Source organism: Pristiophorus japonicus, chromosome 15 (assembly GCF_044704955.1).
Source record: "Pristiophorus japonicus isolate sPriJap1 chromosome 15, sPriJap1.hap1, whole genome shotgun sequence".
Classification (NCBI taxonomy): domain Eukaryota; kingdom Metazoa; phylum Chordata; class Chondrichthyes; family Pristiophoridae; genus Pristiophorus; species Pristiophorus japonicus.
Window position 1 is genome coordinate 12460551 of NC_091991.1, and position 23703 is coordinate 12484253.

The following is a 23703-nucleotide window of genomic DNA, read 5'->3' on the forward strand; positions in this document are numbered from 1 at the left end:
AGGCAATTGACATCATTAACAGCTTATTAAAAAGGTACTTAAACAGCATTTTGCCCGGTACTTAGCATTTTTCCAGCTTTTTGAAGAGGTTCATGGCGCTCAGGGATCACGTCGGGTTTTCAGTGACTCCATTGCCAAGGTGGTATAAAAGCTATCATTTCACAGCTGTTCACTTTCCAATGTTAGAAGCTGGAGTTTTCAGGATTTGGAAAATACTTTTGAGCTTTATGCAGGTTTGAAGTATTTGGAATAAACTCTCTATCCATCGTCACCTCCTTGGAGCAACCTCTCTCACCAGTGACAGATCAGCTTTGGTCATCTCCACTTCAGCTGCCATCTATTCCAGCCGCATCGATGCCCTTGGGAAAAAGTCTCACCTTGGCCCTCAGAATCCCACCACGATCAGCCCCAACATCAGCAGTGCCAACAACAAACTTCTCTGCAATCACTTGATACTGCACAGGATACAGGGCATCAGCAGCCGGCCATTTTGCTGCCAGGGATGGCCTCACCATGGCCAGATTTACTTCAGTTGACGCTGTACACGATGTGTGAGGTTGGCACCACCCAACAAAAGCATCCCTACAATGCCCAAGCTATTCCTTTCACACTCATCACCACTGTGGTGGGTACCTTTACACCTCACCCTTCACTGCAACTCACTAAGCCGCTTCAAAAGGTGCACACAAATCTGGCCATGAAGGCAAAGTGTTGAAAAAAAAATGTCAATGTTTAACAACAAATTAACAGAAACTTTACATGAACATTGTCTAAAAGATCCAAGTCCCTACTCTTGTGTGTTGTTAAGTAGTATGATTGGACAAGGATGAGGGTGAGTGTGAGGGGTCTCTCTTCTCTCTCTCTCTTTTAGGCAGTCCCTCGGAGTTGAGGATAATTTGCTTCCACACTAAAAAAAGGTGACTGAACAGTCCAATGCAGGACCGACAAAAAGGAGTTAGATGTGGCCCTTACAGCTAAAGGGATCAAAGGGTATGGAGAGAAAGCAGGAATGGGGTACTGAAGTTGCATGATCAGCCATGATCATATTGAATGGCGGTGCAGGCTCGAAGGGCCGAATGGCCTACTCCTGCACCTATTTTCTATGTTTCTACAGTCTCTGTCACAGGTGGGGCAGACAGTGGTTGAAGAAATGGATGGGTGGGGGGCTTGGGTTGCCGCACGCTCCTTCCCTTTCGACGCTTGGCTTCAGCTTGCTCTCGGCGATGAGACTCGAGGTGTGCAGTACCTTCCCGGATGCTTTTCCTCCACTTTGGGCAATTTTGGGTCAGGGATTCCCAGGTGTCGGTGGGGATGTTGCACTTTTTTTAACGAGGTTTTGAGGGTGTCCTTGAAGCGTTTCCTCTGCCCACCTGGGGCTCGCTTGCCGTGTCAAAGCTCCAAGTAGAGCGCTTGTTTTGGGAGTCTCGTATCGGGCATGCAGATGATGAGGCCCATCCAACGGAGTTGATCGAGCATGGTCAATGCTTCGATGCTGGAGATGTTGACCTGAGCAAGAATGCTGATGTTGGTGCGCCTATCCTGCCAAGGGATTTGCAGGATCTTGCGGAGGCAGCGCTGGTGGTACTTCGCCAGTGCTTTGAGGTGCCTGCTGTACATAGTCCATGTCTGAACCATATAGGAGGGAGAGTATCACTACTGCTCTGTAGACCATGAGCTTGGTGCCGGGTTTGAGGTCCTGTTCTTCAAACACTCTTCTTCAGGCGACCCGAAGGCTACACTGGTGCACTGGAGGTGGTGTTCGACCTCGTCCTTGATGTCTGCCCGTGTTGATATGGAAAATGGTCCACATTGTCCAAGGCCTCGTCCTGGATTTTCATAACTGGGGGGCAGTGCTGTGTGGCAGGGGCAGGTTGCTAGAGGTCCTTTGTCTTATGGATGTTTAGTGTAAGGGGTGGCTAATGAGGTGGGGATGTGATAATGTAGAGAGGGAGAGAGGGATGGCTGGAGGTGCAAGGTAAGTTGGTGTGAGTAAGGATGTGCAGGAGTAGGGTAGGGAAGGCAGTGTGATGGGGATGTGATGAGTGACACAGCAGGATGAGGTAGAGTGTGGCTTTGCAGTAACCTTTCTTGATCTGCTGGGATCACTGCAGCCTGGTCCTCCTGACCACATCCCTGCTTGTGCCCTCCTGTGCAACGTGCAACCAGGGTGTGTTGGTCTCCTGGGGAGGTCTCTTCTGCCCATTGGAAGAGAAGAGACCCTCCCTGCGTGCTGTGACTCCCACCGTAAGCATACAGAGGGAGTCATGGGAGAGCCTGGGTTTCCCGTGCACCTCTGTGCTGTGCTTGTCAGTGTTTGCAGCACCTCGATGCTGTAGAACACTGACAGCACAACTGTCCAAATGAATGTGGTCACAGTCCCTTTAAGGAAACCGACTGATGACACGTCATCAAATTATGTCATCAGACCCGTTTCCTTTTAATTGGCCGGGGAACCTCGCTGGGCGGGGCTAAACAAGCCCAATCACCGTAAAATTACTTGGGGAGATCGGGCTGCAACCATCATCATCATAGGCAGTCCCTCAGAATCGAGGAAGACTTGCTTCCACTCTTAACATGAGTCCTTAGGTGGTTGAAAGTCGAATACGAGAGTCACAGGTGAGACGGAGGTCAGTCGGCCATCGTGTCTGTGCCGGCTCGTTGGAAGAGCATGGTGCAATCTATCACCCACACTGGGAGTGTAGATAAGGCTGTAACTCTATGGGCTGGAAATTCGGGCGCGCCTCTGTTACGGCGTTAATCCAGGTGGAGCGGTAAATTTTGCACCAGGAAAGGGTTTGCGTCTCCAGCTGCAAAATTCACCAGCTGGGCCCTGAGTGTGGGATGGAGCGTTAAGGGAGGCGTTCCACACCTTAGGGCGCTAGGCCGGCTGAGCATGAGAAAATCCCGAGCTAAACATCCGGCCTCAGAACACCTAAAGAGAATCTTCCATGGAAAAAACAAAAATCGGGAAAAAAAAACACCAAAAACATTCCCAATACTTTACCGACGCCACATCCACATGAATCGCAAAAATAAAACCAATCACACTTACCCGAGGTCAACATTCCTTCCCTCATTGCGGCTGCTACAACTCGGACCGCCTGCTTTCCCAGGCGGTCGCACTAGGGGCGCTATGGGTCGGGCACAAAACAACTATCAAGACGGTGTCGCCGTTGGGGGTGGGCGTTGCACACGGGCTTGCCTCTTCCTGGCGGTAACACTCCACAAACCCGGCACCCAATGTCCCGGCGGAGTGCCTGAAGCTGACCGCCCGCCCGGAAATGCTCTCTGGAGCCAAAACAGAGGCGGCAACTAACCGAAAATCCAGCCCAGTGTAGGTCCACTCTGTGACCCACACTGGGGTTGGGATTTTTCCGGCACTCAGGGGGCAGGTCCAGAGGCCAGTTCACCATCAAAATACAAAAGATTGACAGCAGGTTGAAATAAAGATTTCAATGTTTTTGGCAACACATTATCGGAAACTCTGAAACATCAACAGTGGCTAAAAGACCCAATTGCCTACCCTTGTGTGTTGATAGTTGGTATAGATTCTAGAACGGTCCCTGCGGATGTAGCAAATGTAACCCCACTATTTAAGAAAGGAAGGAGAGAGAAAACGGGGAACTACAGACCAGTTAGCCTGACATCAGTAGTAGGGAAAATGCTACAATCTATTATTAAGGACATGGTAACAGAGCACTTAGAAAAGAATAATAGGATTGGGCAGAGTCAACACGGATTTATGAAAGGGAAATCATGTTTGACAAATCTATTAGAGTTTTTTGAGGTTGTAACTAGCTGAATAGATAAGGGGGAACCAGTGGATGTGGTGTATTTGGATTTTCAGAAGGCATTCGATAATGTGCCACTCAAGATGTTATTGAACAAAATTAGTGCTCATGGGATTGAGGATTGGTTAACAGACAGAAAACAGAGAGTAGGAATAAACGGGTCATTTTCGGGTTGGCAGGCTGTAACTAGTGGGGTGCCGCAAGGATCAGTGCTTGGGCCCCAGCTATTCACAATCTATATCAACGATTTGGATGAGGGGACCAAATGTAATACTTCCAAGTTTGCTGATGATCCAAAACTAGGTGGGAATGTAAGTTGTGAGGAGGATATAAAGAGGCTTCAAGGCGATATAGATAGGCTAAGTGAGTAGCCAAGAACATGGCAAATGGAATATAATGTGGAGAAATGTGAAGACAAAATGACGTCATCAGAGCTTCCTTTTAATTGGCTGAGGACCTCGCAGGGCGAGCTTAACAAGCCCCATCAATGTAACATTCTTTTCACAGAGGGGGATGGAGTCGGAAGCAGGGTTGCAACCCGTCACCTACCACTGGGCCCGCCTCGGTAAGAGAAATTGTGCCTGGGAGTGGACTAGTAGAGTGGACAGGGGAGAACCAGTGGATGTGGTGTATTTGGACTTTCAAAAGGCATTTGACAAGGTCCCACACAAGAGATTGGTGTGCAAAATTAAAGCACATGGTATTGGGGGTAATGTACTGACGTGGATAGAGAACTGGTTGGCAGACAGGAAGCAGAGAGCCGGGATAAACGGGTCCTTTTCAGAATGGCAGGCAGTGACTAGTGGGGTGCCGCAGGGCTCAGTGCTGGGACCCCAGCTATTTACAATATACATCAATGATTTAGATGAAGGAATTGAGTGTAATATCTCCAAGTTTGCAGATGACACTAAGCTGGATGGTGGTGTGAGCTGTGAGGAGGATGCTAAGAGGCTGCAGGGTGACTTGGACAGGTTAGGTGAGTGGGCAAATGCATGGCAGATGCAGTTTAATGTGGATAAATGTGAGGCTATCCACTTTGGTGACAAAAACACGAAGGTAGATTATCTGAATGTCGGCAGATTAGGAAAAGGGGAGGTGCGACGAGACCTGGGTGTCATGGTACATCAGTCCTTGAAAGTTGGCATGCAGGTATAGCAGGCAGTGAAGAAGGCAAATGGCATATTGGCTTTCATAGCTAGGGGATTTGAGTATAGGAGCAGGAAGGTCTTACTGCAGTTGTACAGGGCCTTGGTGAGGCCTCACCTGGAATATTGTGTTCAGTTTTGGTCTCCTAATCTGAGGAAGGATGTTCTTGCTATTGAGGGAGTGCAGCGAAGGTTCACCAGACTGATTCCCAAGATGGCAGGATTGACATATGAGGAGAGACTGGATCGACTGGGCCTGTATTCACTGGAGTTTAGAAGGATGAGAGGGGATCTCATAGAAACATATAAAATTCAGACGGGACTGTATAGATTAGATGCAGGAAGAAGGTTCCCGATTTTGGGGAAGTCCAGAACCAGGGGACACAGTCGAAGGATAAGGGGTAAGCCATTTAGGACCGAAACATCTTCACTCAGAGTTGTTAACCTATGGAATTCTCCACCGCAGAGAGTTGTTGAGGCCAGTTTGTTGGATATATTCAAGAGGGAGTTAGATATGGCCCTTACGGCTAAAGGGATCAAGGGGTATGGAGAGAAAGCAGGAAAGGGGTACTGAGGTGATGATCAGCCATGATCTTATTGAATGGTGGTGTAGGCTCGAAGGGCCGAATGGCCTACTCTTGCACCTATTTTCTATGTTTCTATAACACTATAGGGTCATTGTATCCACACTGGGAGAGGGATATAACACTATAGGATCACTGTACCCACACTGGGGGAGGGGAGAGGGCTATAACACTATAGGATCACTGTATCCACACTGGGAGAGGGCTATAACACTATAGGGTCACTGTACCCACACTGGGAGAGGGCTATAACACTATCGGGTCACTGTACCCACACTGGGAGAGGGGAGATGACTATTACACTTTTGGATCACTGTACCCACACTGGGAGAGGGCTATAACACTATAGGGTCACTGTACCCACACTGGGAGAGGGCTATAATACTATAGGGTCACTGTACCCACACTGGGAGAGGGCTATAACACTATAGGGTCACTGTACCCACACTGGGAGAGGGCTATAACACTATAGGGTCACTGTACCCACACTGGGAGAGGGCTATAACACTATCGAGTCACTGTACCCACATTGGGAGAGGGGAGATGACTATTACACTTTTGGATCACTGTACCCACACTCCTGTCTAGTAGTGGGATGCATAAATACAGAGATCAAAAACAAAGTGAGAGATTTTCAGAGAGACTGAGGGGGAAACAAACCAGTTCAATTAGCGAAGGCAACACATTTCTAGAATGTAATCAGGACAGTTTTCTAGAGCAATAGATTTTTGAAATGACAACCAGCAATAGGATCGTATTTTCTATTTGGTTTGAGAGGCAGAGTCACAAAGCAAGGGTTTAAATTAAAAAAGGCAAATTTCAAAGGATGAGAAACAAATTGAGTGCAGTAGACAGATAAACAGCGGAAAATATTCAAAGATGCATTTGATAGATTAAAAAAAACAGCGCACACCCTTCAATGGCAAAATCCACTTGTGCGGTTCAGCAATCTTGGCCAATTAACGAGGTAAGAGACAGCATCAAACTGAGAGAGAGAAGCTGAGTTAACATTTCAGGTCGATGAACCTTCGTCAGAACGTTCTCACAGACCTGAAACATTATCTCTGTTTCTCTCTCCACAGATGCTGCCTGACCCGCTGAGTATTTCCAGCATTTTGTGTTTTTATTTCAGGTTCCAGGCAAAAAGTGTTTTGCTTTTGTCAAACTAAGAGAAATGGCTAAACACAGATATCCTCGATCTTTTTAAGACTGCAGCTCTAGTGATCTTGATAATCTCTCAGGGCCCATTTTTATATCGACACCACAAGTACACAGAGGTTTCTTGGCTTTTCACTGCAATGGGAGTCGGTGCAACTTTACACCCAAATAGAAGATTTTTGGAGTCCAGGGGAATTAAGGATATGGGGATCGGGCGGGAAAGTGGAGTTGAGGTCGAAGATCAGCCATGATCTTATTGAATGGCGGAGCAGGCTCGAGGGCCTACTCCTGCTCTTAATTCTTATGTTCTTATAAGGCTCCCCCCGGCACTGGAGACCAGTGTAAGTGAGGAGTTGGTGATCTGAAGAGGAGGACAATTCATCTTCCGACTACAGGTCCTCAGAAACTTTTATTTAAACTTCCTTCTTCACATTTTTTAATCATGGACACCCGCTTTCCATTTTACTGCAATGCCTTCCTCTCTTCCCAGAACATGGTTTGGGACCCCCAACTGCCCACAGCCCCAGCCACTCACATCAACTTCAGACAAGGGACAGTTTCCCCCCATAGGTCCAACACTCTCTACCAGCATAATCAATACACACACCCACCCCCCCACACACGCAGCCCACACACACACCACCCACCCCCCTCCCACATGCAGCACCCACACACACACACCCTCACACACACACACAGCCTTCCTCCCCCTTAGCATAGGCTTTTACAACAGTTTTATCGTTACGTTTACTGATTTCTCAAACGGCCCTGGTGGGATTTGAACTGACGATCCGGGGATTATTACTCCGGGTCTCTGGCACAGTTTCGACACCCAAATCACAGTGGATACTGCACCAAAAGTTCACTCAATCCAAGGAAGGCCCCTCTGCTGGTGAGCAATGGCATAACCCACGCTGACAAAATTCAGGGCAGTGCGTTTAACAAATCATGTGCGTCAGGGGCAGGTAACCTCACCACATTTGGTTGGCCGTATTCCAGGAGGTTTCAGCTTGGGACCCCCCCACCTCTAATTCACCCGGCCAGTTAAACAGCCTTTTCTCCCACTCGCTCTCTCTCCCGCCTCCCACCTCTCTCCGCCCCACTCTTTCTCTCCCCCTCCCTCTCTCCTCTCTTTCTCTCTCCCCACCCCCCCCTCTCTCTCTCTCTCTCCCCAGCCCCTCTCCTCCCTTCTCCCCCCTCCCCTCCCTCCCCCTCCCTCTCTCCTTCTCCACCCTCCCCTCCCTCCCCCTCCCTCTCTCTCCTTCCCCCTCCCTCTCTCTCCTTCCACCTCTCTCCTCTCCCTCTCCCTCTCTCCCCCTCCTCCTCCTCCTCCTCCTCCTCCTCCTCCTCCTCCTCCCCCTCCCCTCCCCTCCCTCCCCTCTTTAGAGTTTAGAAGACTGAGAGGGAATCTCATTGAAACGTATAAAATTCTGACGGGGTTGGACAGACTGGATGCGGGGAGGATGTTTCCCCTGGCTGGGAAGTTTAGAACAAGGGGCCACAGTCTCAGGATACGGAGTAGGAAATTTAAGATCGAGATGAGGAGAAATTTTTTCACTCAGAGGGTGGTGAACCTGTGGAATTCTCTACCACAGAAGGCTGTGGAGGCCAAGTCACTGAATATATTTAAGAGGGAGATAGATAGATTTCTAGAAACAAAAGGCATCAAGGGGTATGGGGAAAAATCGGGAATATGGTGTTGAGATAGAGGATCAGCCATGATCATATTGAATGGCGGTGCAGACTTGAAGGGCCGAATGGCCTACTACTGCTGCTATTTTCTATGTTTCTCTGACACCATGTTTCTATTCTACCCCTCCTCCCTGCTCTGCATCAAAAGCAGCCATGGTTGAAGAGGCACTAACCTGGAGGAGGTCGTGGGTTCGGTGGTCTGCCGTTGCACACGCGTGTGTTTGAGCAGGTGCTCCTTGAGGGCGGCCTGGACCTCTGCGGGTATGTCCGGCGAGGTCTGGCTGATCTTCATGGCGGTGGCCAGCAACGCGACCGAATTCTTTCCATTCTCTTTAATCTCCTTAACCTCCTTTTTCTCTGGGCTTGGCACAGCCTCTGGGGCATCGCTCGAGGTTTGCTGGGGGACGTTATTGGCATGAGAAGTCAGTTCTTTATTCCTCCAGTAGGGCCAGCACAGCTTCCAAAATACAAAGAGAGACACTACCAACAGGGCAAGCCCACAGAAACTGACGACTACAGCAAGCAGACTGACTGAAATGTCTACGGGCAAGCAGAGGAGGAGGAGTAAAGCAGAGAGCACGACAGACAAACAGGGAGGAGAGAAAAGAGGAAAAGGTGTGAGACAGGAGCTGGTCTCAGAGTTCACATCCAAACATTATAATACACACCCAACAGGCAGGCGCAACCCCCATGGCCACAGGAACCTCTGCCCAGCATCAACTGCAACACAGGGACAGGAGGCGGCCATTCGGTCCCTCGAGCTCGTTCCGCCCTTCCATCAGACCACGGCTGACCTGCACCTCAGCTCCCTTTACCCGCCTCTGCTCCCTATCCCTCGATATCCTCACATGAAAAGTCTATCCAACTCAGATTTGAAAGCTCCAATTGACCCCCAGCATCCACAGCTTTTGGGGGGGGGGGGGGGGGGGAAAGAGTTCCAGATTCCCACTGCCCTGTGTGTGAAAAGTGTTTCCTGATTTCACTCCTGAACGGCCTGGCTCTAATTTTAAGACGATCGTATAGTACAGCAGGGGAGGCCATTCGGCCTATCGAGTCATGCCCCTCCTTGTTCTGGACTCCGCCCACCCCCTCCCACCTGAGGAAACAGTTTCTCTCTATCTACCCGATCAAATCCTTTAATCATTGTAAACACCCTCGATTAGATCACCCCTCAATCTGCTACACTCGAGGGAATACAAGGCCAGTCTGTGCAACCCACCCTCATAATTTAACCCTTTAAACCCCGGTATCATTCTGGGGAATCTGCGCTGCTTCCCCTCCGAAGCCAATATACCCTCCCCGAGGGGCGGGGCCCAGAGCTGGACACAGTTACTCCGGACGGGATCTGACCGAGGCTCTGTACAACTGAAGCATCACTTCCTCCCCCCATTGTAGTCCAGCCTTCCCTCGGGATAAAGGCCTTTGTGATTGCTTTTTGTACCTGTGTTTAACTTTAATGATTTGTGTACCCGGACTCCCAAATCTCTTCTGACGAAGGATCATCGACCTGAAACATTAACTCTGTTTCTCTCTCCACAGGGGCTGCCTGACCCACTGAGTATTTCCAGCATTTCCTGTTTTTATTTCAGATTCCAGCATCCACAGTATTTTGCTTTTGTAACAATTCTCTTTTCTCTTCCACAGTTCCAAGTGTCTCATCCGATACTCCAATACATCTGTTTTTTGCCTCTCCCAGGAGATCATATGACTCCGGTTGGGGTGGAGTGTAGAATGTTTTGGTGAAAGGGGTGTCGTAGTTGTGTGGGGCAGACTGGTTGGGCTGGGTGCTCTTTACCTTTCCGCCATTGTTCATAGGTTTATACGTAACCTTCAGGGCTGCTGACCGAGGGCCGTGCGGCTCTTTGTCGACCGGCGCAGACACGATGGGCCGAAATGGCCTCCTCCTGCGCTTTAAATTTCTATGTTTCTACATCTTTCCAGGTCTAAGGTGGATGACCTCACACTTGCCCATATTTAACTCCATTTGCCATAATTTTGTCTGTTTCTGTCCCTTTGTAATGTTCTGCCCCCATCTACCCCTAGGCTATTGGTGAGGCCACACCTGGAGTACTGCGTAGTTTTGCTTTCCGTATTTACGAAAGGATATATTTGCATTTGAGGCTGTTCAGAGAAGGCTCACTAGGTTGATTCTAGAGATGAGGGGGTTGACTTATGAAGATAGATTGAGTAGGTTGGGCCTCTACTCATTGGAGTTCAAAAGAATGAGAGGTGATCTTATCGAAACATATAAGACAATGAGGGGCTCAACAAGGTGGATGTAGAGAGGATTTTTCCACTCATAGGGGAAACTAAAACTAGGGGACATAATCTCAGAATAAAACTGAGATGAGGAGGAATTTCTTCTCTCAGCGGGTTGTAAATCTGTGGAATTCTCTGCCCCAGAGACCTGTGGAGGCTGGGTCATTGAATATATTTAAGGCGGAGATAGACAGATTTTTGAGCGACAAGGGAATAAAGGGTTATGGGGAGCGGGCGGGGAAGTGGAGCTGAGTCCATGATCAGATCAACCATGATCTTATTAAATGGTGGAGCAGGCTCGGGGGCCAAATGGCTGACTCCTGTTCCTATTTCTTATGTTCTTATGTATGTTCTTATCTGCATTATTTACTGCCCCTCCTAATGTAACGAAATGTCACCTGCAAACTTGGATATACAACTCTCTATGCCGGCATCCAAGTCATTAACAAATATGGCGAAAAGCTGAGACAGATCCCTGGGGAACATCATTTTCACATACCACCAATCACAGTACAACCCCCTTATCTCCACTCCGTCTCCCAAATCCCAACCAGTTTCCAACCAAAGTCAAAAAGCTCCCTCCAATTCCATCCACGCTCATTTTTGCCAATAATCTCCTGTGTGGAACCTTATCTACCGCCTTCTGGGAGTCCGTATAGACAACAGCCAGAGACATTCCCTTACCCACCTTATTAGTGACCTCCTCAAAATCATTCAACTAGACAAAGGTAAGCTGGCTCGCTGGTCAGCTCATATTGGTTCAAATGCTCAGTCACTCTGTCCCTAATGACAGGTTCTATTCCCCACAACTGACGTCAAACTCGAGTCACCTGGTTTCTCTCTCCCACCCTGCTTTAAGTAAATGGTGTGAAATTAGAACATTTTCAATCTAACGGCACAATTCCCAAATCAAGAGAGCTTTGAAAGATTATGGCTCACGCATCTGTAATTTCTTCACCTACTTCTTAGTATCATAGAATGGTTATAGCTTAGGAATAGGCCATTCGGCCCATCGAGCCCGTGCCGGCTCTCTGCAAAAGCACCTCAGCTAGTCCCACTCCCCCGCCCTTTCCCCATAGCCTTGCAATTTTTTTTCCCCTTCAGGTACCTTTTCCGATTCCCTTTTGAAAGCCACGATTGAGTCTGCCTCCACCGCCCTTTCAGGCCGTGCATTCCAGATCTGAACCACTCGCTGTGTAAAAAGGTTTTCCCTCAAGTCGCCTTTGGTTCTTCTGCCAATCTCCTTAAATCTGTCTCCTCTGGTTCTCGACCCTTCCACCAATGGGAACAGTTTCTATCTACTCTGTCCAGACCCCTCATGATTTTGAGAGCTTGGGGTGGAATCAATCATGTTCTGGAGATCCACATATCCTCAGTCCCATTATTTTCACCATTACCATTTTTTGTACTTATATCGAATACAATATGTTCCTCCACCTGATTTATATTTTAAGCTCTCTTCTATCACCAATAATAATTGTTATTCCAAACAAATACATTAGCATAGCAAAAAGGAAATTAAAATATATGAGGTCCCAATTGTATCAGAACCCATTTTGTCGTTTCCAATCAGCATGCATTTACTGAACTGCAGCAAAACCTGACTAGTTCTTGTGAAATTCAATCAGGTTAAAATTAGAACTCATTGTGCCCATCTTACCACAACAATGGCTACTATCCAGGAGCAACATCGTCCCATGAGCCCTATTATCACCTGGGTACAGGCGCCTCATGTTGGCAAAGGCGCCCGCCTGAATCAGGCGATAGATTCTCTTCCATATGTCACTGAGCAGCCGAAAGCCTGGGGAGCCTGGCCCTACACTGGTAAACAGGCTCCGAGCCAGCTCTGCTCCAGTTACAGTTCATCACTACAGTACTGAGGGAGCGCCGCACTGTCGGAGGGGCAGTACCGAGGGAGCGCCGCACTGTCGGAGGGGCAGTACTGAGGGAGCGCTGCACTGTCGGAGGGGCAGTACCGAGGGAGCTCCGTACTGTCAGAGGGGCAGTACTAAGGGAACGCCACACTGTCGGAGGGGCAGTACTGAGGGAGCGCTGCACTGTTGCAGATGCCGTCTTTCAGATAAGATGTTAAACCGAGACCCCGTCTGCGCTCTCAGATGGTTGTAAAAGATCCCATGGCACTATTTTGAAGAAGCAGGGGAGTTCTCCCCGGTGTCGTGAGCCAATATTTATCCCTCAATCAACATCACTGAAACAGATTATCACATTGTTGTTTGTGGGAGCGTGCTGTGTGCAAATTGGCTGTCATATTTCCCACATTACAACAGTGGCTACATTTGAAAAAGTATTTCATTGGCTGTAATGGGGGTGGGGGGGAAGAGAGAGAGGAGTGGACGGGTGGAGGAGAGAGGGAGTTGTGAGGGGATGGTGAGGAGGGGAAGGGGGAGGGGGAGGAGGGGGAGGGGGAGGGGGAGGGGGGGGAGGGTGAGGGGGAGGGGGAGGGGGGAGGGGGAGGGGGAGGGGGAGGAGGGGGAGGGTGCGGAGGGAGAGGGGGAGGGTGGGGAGGGAGAGGGGGAGGAGGGGGAGGGTGGGGAGGGTGGGGAGGGAGAGGGGGAGGGTGGGGAGGGAGAGGGGGAGGAGGGTGAAGGTGAGGGGGAGGGTGAGGGTGAGGGTGAGGGTGAGGGGGAGGGGGAGGGTGAGGGGGAGGGGGAGGGTGAGGGTGAGGGTGAGGGGGCAGGGGAGGCATCCTCTGCACCCGAGCTCCAAGGCCCGAGGCTCCCCAGATATTGGACCTCATTACAGCTGAGCTTGGCGGGAGAGCTGGGGGAAGTCGTTGCTCTTTGAGCACCAGTGACCCTCGGGTAAACGGGTCCGGAGTTGGGGCCAGAGGTCAGGGAATCGGGGTCAGAGGTCAGGGCGGAGAACAGGTCGTGGGTCGCATTGGGTCACTTTGGGATGTTTCACTACGTGAAAGGCGCTATGTAAATGCAAGTTGTTGGTGTTATAATCAGTTTCAGTGATGTTGATTGAAGGATATATATTGGCCAGGACCCCAGGGTGAACTCCCCTGCTCTTTGTTGAGTAGTGGCCGTGGTCACAACCAACCAGCGGAATTTGAAGGAACCAAAAAGGTCGCTCAAAGCACACGAAGAAATGCCGTTTCTCTGCGAACTGATTGGTGGTTTTGTGGTAATTGCTGCTTCCTGATTGGTAGTTTTTCTTAAAAGAAATTGAACAGCTTGATTGGTCCACGATTGGCTTTGGTACATTTTCTTACCTGTCGTGTGGATATTGGGTATTTGTACAAATCAGCACGGTTAACTGAACGGCCAATGGAGATTTTTGCCTCGGAGGGCGAGCAGCGCAGATTCACCAGAATGATACCGGGGCTAAAAGGGTTAACTTATGAGGGCAGGTTACACAGACTGGTCTTGTATTCCCTTGAGTGTAGAAGATTGGAAGATTGAGGGTTGATCTAATCAAGGTGATTAACATGATGAAAGGATTTGATGGGGTAGAGAGAGAGATACTGTTCCCTCTGGTAGGGGGAGTCCAGAACAAGAGGGCAGAACCTTAAAATTAGAGCCAGGCCGTTCAGGGGTGATGTCAGGAAGCACTTCTTCACACAAAGGGTGGTGGGGATCTGGAACTCTCTCCCCCTAAGATGCTGTGGATGCTGGGGGTCAATTGGAGCTTTCAAGACTGAGATCGAGAGAGTTTTGTTGGGTATCGAGGGATATTCAGCAAAGGTAGGTAAATGGGGTTGAGGTGCAGATCAGCCAGGATCCAATTGAATGGCAGAACAGGCTCGAGAGGCTGACTGGCCTCCTCCTGTTCCTGTGTTCCTAAAGAAAGAATGTAACTCAGGTGAGAAGTTTTACTCTTGGAGGGAGTTATCGCTGCGTCTCGGCTGAAACTCACATGCAAGTGCCTGGGGCCTTTATTACGAGACAGCGTGTGACAAGCAGTTGACAGTGTAAGCTCTGTTAGCTGTACACTGCACTCTGCAGCTTCCCGCGACCCAGTGCCTGTGGCAGGACAAGAACCTTTATAGAGTAAAAATGACATTCTCTTAGCTTTCCTGATTCACAGCTTCATGCTGCGGGAGCACCGACCCGAATTCCCACTTTCCACTCCCAGCATAACGTGTGCCAGGACCGCTAAAGGACTTGCATTTATATAGCACCTTTCAATACCTCAGGACGTCCCAAATCGCTTTACAGCCAATGAAGTACTTTTGAAGTGCAGTCGCCGTTGCAGTGCAGGAAACGTGGCAGCCAACGTGCGCACAGCAAGCTCCCATAAACAGCAATGTAATAAAATGACCGGATCATTTGTAGCTGAACTTCATCTTTGGAGACAGTGCAGACGTGATGGCCGAATGGCCGAATGGCCTTCCCCTGTGCTGTAACCGTTCTACGATTCCATGGGGCCAAAACTGCCCCTTTGCACTGCCGGTCGGCGTTAATGTTGCGCTAATGAGTCAGCGCGGGCGCGCAGCGTCCACATCGACACAAGCGGATTTATCACCGGGGCTCCGCCGGTAAAATGTGGTTTGGGCCGCGCTCCGCGATTGGCTCACCGCCACGGCGCACTCATGGCAATGACAAAAATAAGCTCATTGGAATTGGCTTAAGGAGATATTTCACAACGCTCAGGAAAAATATATTCCAGTGAGGAGGAAAGTGTGCAAGAGAAAAGATAGCCATCCGTGGCTAACTAAAGAAATAAAGGACGGTATCCGATTAAAAACCACGGCATTCAAAGTGGCCAAAACTAGTGGGAGGACAGAACATTGGGAAGCTTTTAAAAGCCAGCAAATAACGACTAAAAAAATGATAAAGAAAGGGAAGATAGACTATGAAAGTAAACAAGCACAAAATATAAAAACAGGTAGCAAGAGTTTCTATAGGTATATAAAAAGGAAAAGAGCGGCTAAAGTAAATGTTGGTCCCTTAGAGGACGAGACTGGGGAATTAGTGATGGGGAACATGGAGATGGCAGAAACTCTAAACAAATATTTTGTATCAGTCTTTACGGTAGAGGACACTAACAATATTCTGACAGTGGATAGTCTAGGGGTTATGGGGGGGGAGGAACTTAACACAATCACAATCACTAAGGAGGTGGTACTCAGTAAGATAATGGGACTAAAGGCAGATAAATCCCCTGGACCTGATGGCTTGCATCCTAGGATCTTAAGAGAAGTAGCGGCAGGGGTTGTGGATGCATTGGTTGTAATTTACCAAAATTCCCTGGATTCTGGGGAGATCCCAGCAGATTGGAAAACTGCAAATGTAATGCCCCTATTTAAAAAAGGAGGCAGACAAAAAGCAGGAAACTATACACCAGTTAGTCTAACAGCTGTGGTTGGGAAAATGTTGGAGTACATTATTAAAGAAGCAGTAGCAGGACATTTGGAAAAGCAAAATTCAGTCAGGCAGAGTCAGCATGGACTTATAAAGGGGAAGTCATGTTTGACAAATTTGCTGGAATTATTTGAGGTTGTAATGAACAGGGTGGATAAAGGGGAACCAGTGGATGTGGTGTATTTGGACTTCCAGAAGGCATTTGACAAGGTGCCACATAAAAGGTTACTGCACAAGGTAAAAGTTCACGGGGTTGGGGCTAATATATTAGTATGGATAGAGGATTGGCTAACGAACAGAGAACAGGGAGTTGGGATAAATGGTTCATTCTCTGGTTGGCAACCAGTAACTAGTGGGGTGCCACAGGGATCAGTGCTGGGACCCCAACTATTTACAATCTATATTAACGGCATGGAAGAAGGGACTGAGTGTAACGTAGCCAAGTTTGCTGATGATACAAAGATGGGAGGAAAAGTAATGAGTGAGGAGGACACAAAAAATCTGCAAAAGGACATAGACAGGCTAAGTGAGTGGGCAAAAATTTGGCAGATGTTGGATGTTGGAAAGTGTGAGATCATGCACTTTTGTAGAAAAAAATCAAAGAGCAAGTTATTATTTAAATGGAGAAAGATTGCAAAGTGCCGCAGACCTGGGGGTACTTGTACATGAAACACAAAAGGATAGTATGCAGGTACAGCAAGTGATCAGGAAGGCCAATGGTATCTTTGCCTTTATTGCAAAGGGGATGGAGTATAAAAGCAGGGAAGTCTTATTACAACTATATAAGGTATTGGTGAGGCCACACCTGGAATACTGCGTGCGGTTTTGGTTTCCATATTTAAGAAAGGATATACTTGCTTTGGAGGCAGTTCAGAGAAGGTTCACGAGGTTTATTCCAGGGATGAGGGGATTGACTTATGAGGAAAGGTTGAGTAGGTTGGGCCTCTACTCATTGGAATTCAGAAGAATGAGAGGTGATCTTATCAAGATGTATAAGATTATGAGGGGGCTTGTCAGGGTGGATGTAGAGAGGATGTTTCCACTTATGGGGGAGACTATAACTAGAGGGCATAATCTTAGAATAAGGGACCGCCCATTTAAAACAGAGATGAGGAGAAATTTCTTCTCTCAGATGGTTGTGGATCTGTGGAATTTGCTGCTTGAGAGAGCTGTGGAAGCTGGGACATTGAATAAACTTAAGACAAAAATAGATGGTTTCTTAATCGATAAGGGGATAATGGGTTAAGGGGTTAAGGGTTTAAGGGGAGCGGGCAGGGAAGTGGACTTGAGTCCATGATCAGATCAGCCATGATCTTATTGAATGGCGGAGCAGGCTCGAGGGGCCATATCGCCTATTTCTGCTCCTATTTCTTATGTTCTTCTGTAAACCCAGCGCCGTGCAAACTCGGCCCCTATGGTTCTAAAATGGGCAATAGCGAATCGGCAACTCATCTTACACTCAACTCAATTTTTCTTTTCATCGAATTCTGCTCTTCTTCGAATAGTGGCTGTGGAATCTTTTGTATCCACCTGAGAGGGCAGACAGCGCCTCAGTTTAACGTCTCATCCAAAAGAAGGCATCCCCGCAGTACTGCCCCTCCGAAAGTGTAGCACTCCCTCAGTACTGTCGCTCCAACAGTGCAATGCTCCCTCAGTACTGCCCCTCTGACAGTGCAATGCTCCCTCAGTACTGCCCCTCCGACCGTGCAGCACTGCCTCAGTACTGCCCCTCCGACAGTGCAATGCTCCCTCAGTACTGCCCCTCCGACAGTGCAGCACTCCCTCAGTACTGTCGCTCCAACAGTGCAACGTTCCCTCAGTACTGCCCCTCCGACCGTGCAGCACTGCCTCAGTACTGCCCCTCCGACAGTGCAATGCTCCCTCAGTACTGCCCCTCCGACAGTGCAGCACTCCCTCAGTACTGTCGCTCCAACAGTGCAATGCTCCCTCAGTACTGCCCCTCCGACAGTGCAGCACTCCCTCAGTACTGCCCCTCCGACAGTGCAGCACTCTCTCAGTACTGCCCCTCCGACAGTGCGGCGCTCCCTCAGTACTGCCCCTCCGACAGTGCAGCGCTCCCTCAGTACTGCCCCTCCAACAGTGCAGCGCTCCCTCAGTACTGCCCCTCCGACAGTGCAGCGCTCCCTCAATACCGCCCCTCCGACAGTGCAGCGCTCCCTCAGTACCGCCCCTCCGACAGTGCAGCGCTCCCTCAGTACTGCCCCTCCGACAGTGCAGCGCTCCCTCAGCACTGCCCCTCCGACAGTGCGGCGCTCCCTCAGTACTGCCCCTCTGACAGTGCAGCGCTCCCTCAGCACTGCCCCTCCGACAGTGCGGCGCTCCCTCAGTACTGCCCCTCTGACAGTGCAGCGCTCCCTCAGCACTGCCCCTCCGACATTGCGGCACTCCCTCAGTACTGTCCCTCCGACATTGCGGCGCTCCCTCAGTACTGCCCCTCCGACAGTGCAGCGCTCCCTCAGTACCACCCCCCCGACAGTGCAGCGCTCCCTCAGTACCGCCCCTCCGACAGTGCAGCGCTCCCTCAGCACTGCCCCTCCGACAGTGCGGCGCTCCCTCAGTACTGCCCCTCCGACAGTGCAGCGCTCCCTCAGCACTGCCCCTCCGACATTGCGGCACTCCCTCAGTACTTTCCCTCCGACATTGCGGCACTCCCTCAGTACTGCGCTCCCTCAGTACTGCCCCTCTGACAGTGCAGCACTCCCTCAGTACTGTCGCTCCAACAGTGCAATGCTCCCTCAGTACTGCCCCACCGACAGTGCAGCACTCCCTCAGTACTGCCCCTCCGACAGTGCAGCACTCTTTCAGTACTGCCCCTCCGACAGTGCGGCGCTCCCTCAGTACTGCCCCTCCGACAGTGCAGCGCTCCATCAGTACTGCCCCTCCAACAGTGCAGCGCTCCCTCAGTACTGCCCCTCCGACAGTGCAGCGCTCCCTCAATACCGCCCCTCCGACAGTGCAGCGCTCCCTCAGTACTGCCCCTCCGACAGTGCAGCGCTCCCTCAGCACTGCCCCTCCGACAGTGCGGCGCTCCCTCAGTACTGCCCCTCTGACAGTGCAGCGCTCCCTCAGCACTGCCCCTCCGACATTGCGGCACTCCCTCAGTACTGTCCCTCCGACATTGCGGCGCTCCCTCAGTACTGCCCCTCCGACAGTGCAGCGCTCCCTCAGTACCACCCCCCCGACAGTGCAGCGCTCCCTCGGTACCGCCCCTCCGACAGTGCAGCGCTCCCTCAGCACTGCCCCTCCGACAGTGCGGCGCTCCCTCAGTACTGCCCCTCCGATAGTGCAGCGCTCCCTCAGCACTGTCCCTCCGACATTGCGGCACTCCCTCAGCACTGCTCCTCCGACAGTGCAGCACTCCCTCAGTACTGTCCCTCCGACAGTGCAGCACTCCCTCAGTACTGTCCCTCCGACATTGCGGCACTCCCTCAGCACTGCCCCTCCGACAGTGCGGCGCCCCCTCAGTAATGCACTGGGAGTATTCGCCTCGATTTCTGTGCTCAAGTCCCTGGCGTGGGACTTGAACCCTTGTGACTCAGAGATGAGAGCGCGACCCACTGAGCCACAGCTGACAGCATCGAAATAAAAACTTGCATTTCTGCAGCACCTTTCATGATCACCGGATGTCCAAAAGCGCTTTACAGCCAATGAAGTACTCTTTGAAATGTAGTTACTTGTTGTAATGTAGGACATACAGCAGCAATTTGCACACAGCAAGCTCCTCCAAACAGCAATGTGATAATGATCTGTTTCAGTGATGCTGATTGAGGGTTAAATATTGGCCCACACCAATATTTGGGGAAAATGAAGGAAATGGATTACGAGTGAAACCTTTAGTTGGACTGCACACAATCTGATCAGCGAGAATAACCTATAATTAAAACGGAAACGAGCTTTGTAAAGTTGCTTAATCAATAATGTTATTAGAAGATGTCAGAAAAGGTGACTGGTTAAAAGTAATGAACTTGCATCTTGACACCATTGTGCGCGGTGCGTTGTGAGCAGATTTTCTCCTGCCGCTCATTCTGTCCTCGACGTTTCTCTCACTTTGGGCAATTTCATTTTGTCCAACAATAAGTAGCAAAATGAAGGGATTAACTTCACATTGGGGGAGAAATCGGTCCTGATCGTGTCCACTTTCTGGGTGAATAATTAGTGTTGGGAAAGCAATATCCGTGTGTAGTCTCTCAGAATCTTACAGCACAGTAAGAGGCCATTCAGCCTGTTGTTCTGGTGCCGGCTCTCTGTGTGTCAGCCGTGGCTCAGTGGGTCGTGTTCTCACCTCCGAGTCAGAAGGTTGTGGGTTCAAGTCCCACTCCCGGGATTTGAGCACAACATCTAGGCTGACACTCCAATGCAGTGCTGAGGGAGCGCCGCACTGTCGGAGGGGCAGTGCTGAGGGAGCGCCGCACTGTCGGAGGGGCAGTACTGAGGGAGCGCTGCACTGTCGGAGGGGCAGTACTGAGAGAGCACTGCACTGTCGGAGGGGCAGTACTGAGAGAGCGCTGCACTGTCGGAGGGGCAGTACTGAGAGAGCGCCACACTGTCGGAGGGGCAGTACTGAGGGAGTGCTGAACTGTTGGAGGGGCAGTACTGAGGGAGTGCCGTACTGAGGGAGCACTGCACTGTTGGAGAGGCAGTACTGAGGGAGCGCTGCACTGTCGGAGGGGCAGTACTGAGGGAGCGCTGCACTGTCGGAGGGGCAGTACTGAGGGAGTGCTGCACTGTCGTAGTTTGTCGTCTTTTGGATGAGACGTTAAACCAAGGTCCCGTCCACCCTCCAAGGTGGATGTAAAGGATCCCATGGCACTATCACGAAGAAGAGCAGGGGAGTTCTCCTCTGTGTCCTGACCAATATTTATCCCTCAATCTACACAACAAAAACAGATTATCTGGTCATTATCACATTGCTGTTGGTGGGAGCTTGCTGTGCGCAAATTGGCTGCTGCGTTTCCTACATTACAACAGTGACCACACTTCAAAAAAGTATTTAGTTGGCTGTGAAGCACTTTGGGACTTCTGGAGGTTGTGAAAGGCGCTATATAAATCCAAGTCTTTCTTTTTCTTTCTGAAACGTTCAATTATTAATATAAAATGGCTCCGGAACTTCTTCGTCAGAGTAAGGCCCTGCCGGATATTTCCTGAGGCAGTTCGCGCCTGAGCTATTTTAGCGAAGATACCGAGTTTTGGGGGATGGTGCAGATCGGGGGGTGTGATTAGCTTTGGATTGCTCTAATGCACAGGCATGATGGGCCAAACGTCCTCCTCCTGTGCTATAAGCTTCTTGCTTGTATGGAACTCACCACTTTCGGGCTGCGGCTGAAATAGTTGCAGACAGTTTTGTATCTGGTGTGAGGTTTGCATGAGTTAGATGTACCATTTCTAATAAATTACAGCAGATGTCCTGTGGTGTTGCCCATAGCAAGTGAGATGATACTCTGCTTTACAATGACGGGAGTATCGTACCATGTAACTTGGTAACACAGTAAGGTTTCAGTCATGAGAAGGTCACTGGTCCTTTAGCCCGCACTTCCAAACCTCCGTCAGGTTCCTTACTCTGATTCTGAACTAAGTGGCTCTTATCCCAGTTACTGACAGGAATCCATCCAGTGCTTTCTTAAACCCAGCCGTGATTTTACATTCCACCAACCCCATTGCTACTCTGTCCCACCCACTTACTGAAAAATATTCCCTAGATTTCCTATTTCTTCTGACTCCCCCCCAACTTTAAACTCTGCCCCTTGTCCAATCCTGTGCCCAACACGCGAACTTACCTAGTTCCATGTTCTCCATTCCCATAGAAATTTTAAATCCCCCGCCCCCCTCACCTTCCCCTCTCTGGAGATTAAAGTCCCAGGGTAGACAATCTTTCCTCAGCCCTCTAACTTTGGATTCATCCTTGTGTCATCTTCAGTTCTTCCTCCGATAATTCTGCGTCCTTCCTGTAACACAGGGACCAAACCCAACACCGCACTCCAGAACCAGCCTCACTGAGACCGCATACAAAACCGAACATCACCTCCTTCAACATAAAGCTCACTCCCCTCGTGTACAGCCCAACATTGTATTTGCTTTCTTGACTGCCTACCAACATTGCTCCGAAGGTTTGAATGATCTACTCACCTGAACCGCCAGATCGCTCAAGCACATAACCACATGACACGCCCGCCACATTTTTAGCTAGTCTACCTAATCTTGTCACTTTGAACGTATCTGTACTGAACTACATCTGCCACCTGTCTGCCCATTGGCCTAACCTGTCTGGGTTGTTGAAATTATGGCAAAATTATTATTTTTTTAATTATGTCTTGGGATGTGGGCAAGACCAGCATTTATTGCCCATCCCCAGTTGCCCACGAGAAGGTGGTGATTGAAGGGTTCCCAAAAATTCCCATGAGTCCCTCTCCCTGAAAATTAAAGAAAAACTCCTCTTGGACTGTTAAAAATGAGCTTTGGATTTTTCAAGTGGAGATCTAAGTTTTAAAAGGAAAAAGGCAAAAGGGGGCCAACCTCATGGAAACCGCCCCCCCCCCCAAGTGTTTGGACTTTTTGAAAAGAGAATTCAAAATGGACCTAAATTACAGAAGCCTGAGATTCCCTAAACATCTATGGGAAGGAGCATATCAATTTTAAGATTCTACAACATTTTGGCTGCGAAAAAGAGTTACCGAATACAGGAGGTGGGGCTAACCTCTGTGAAGCAAATTTGTGTATTAAGGATCCCAGACTGTCTGGGGGAACTCTGCAGCACCAATTCACCCCCTAAGAGATAATCAAATTACCAACCATTATCTAAACTACAGAACTCATCCAAAATATGCAAGAAGCCAATTACCCAATCAACCACTATGGAAATCATGGGCCAACTAGATGGTCAGGAAACGGGACAATCCTAAAACAATGCAAAACCACTGATAGCACATTATCACACCCTAATCGAGTTACTGCTGACTAGCCCGCCAAAAACACTGACAAAGGAGACATTTGAAAATCAATGGACAGAACAGTTTAAACAAAGCCCAAGAACTGATTTGGCGCGAAGATATTAAGCCTGTTTTAGTATAATTGAAGGCCAGTTTTGCATCCTACCCAACTGACTCTGTCTCAGTTTCTCACAACCCCCCAAATCAGTCCACAGTCTAGAATCCAGGGTGTGGGGCGCCTCGAAAACGCCAAGGAGTCAGAGAAACCTGACCAAAACACCACTCCCTCCATAATGGCGACCACAAAGGGACTGTGGCAAAAGGGATGTGAGGAGACAGACTTTGGTTGTGAGAAAAGAAGTAAAATGGAAGAGAGGATTGCCTCCTATGTGGTCAGAAGAGTGAATGTAACAAAGAAGTGGGTACGCGATCCGTTGCGCGCTGAGCATCCAGGGAACGCTGCAGCCCAGTGAACAGAGGGTAAAACTCACAAAAAGGCAGTGGAAAAGGCAATTTGACTAGTATGTCTGCATAAACAGGTCCAACTCTTAGATTCGACAGTAGAGAAACTAAGAGCTGAACTGAGAGAGGCAGAGGAACAGTCTAGTGCGCAAACAATCATAGGGGAAAGGTACATGAGCACAACGAGGAAAGGCTTTACACAGGGAAGAAGTTCAGGAATAGGTTGGATTGTATGCAGTGTCAGGTCACCGAGGCGAAGAAAAATGAATTGGTACTGCAAGAAGAGAATGCTCGCCTTAATAGACAAATTAAAGAGCAGGAGGAGAGAGTCAAAGACA

General features: G+C 49.5%; 1 protein-coding gene across 2 annotated transcripts in view; it reads right to left on the bottom strand.

Annotated features, from left to right (window-relative positions):
• Positions 1-23703, bottom strand: part of syt10 (synaptotagmin X) — a 73160-nt gene that overhangs the window by 14473 nt on the left and 34984 nt on the right. For both annotated transcript variants that reach the window (XM_070901558.1, XM_070901557.1), the window contains one exon: positions 8544-8910. In XM_070901558.1, coding sequence (XP_070757659.1) covers positions 8544-8910 — 367 coding nt within the window. The remainder of the gene's footprint in view (positions 1-8543; positions 8911-23703) is intronic.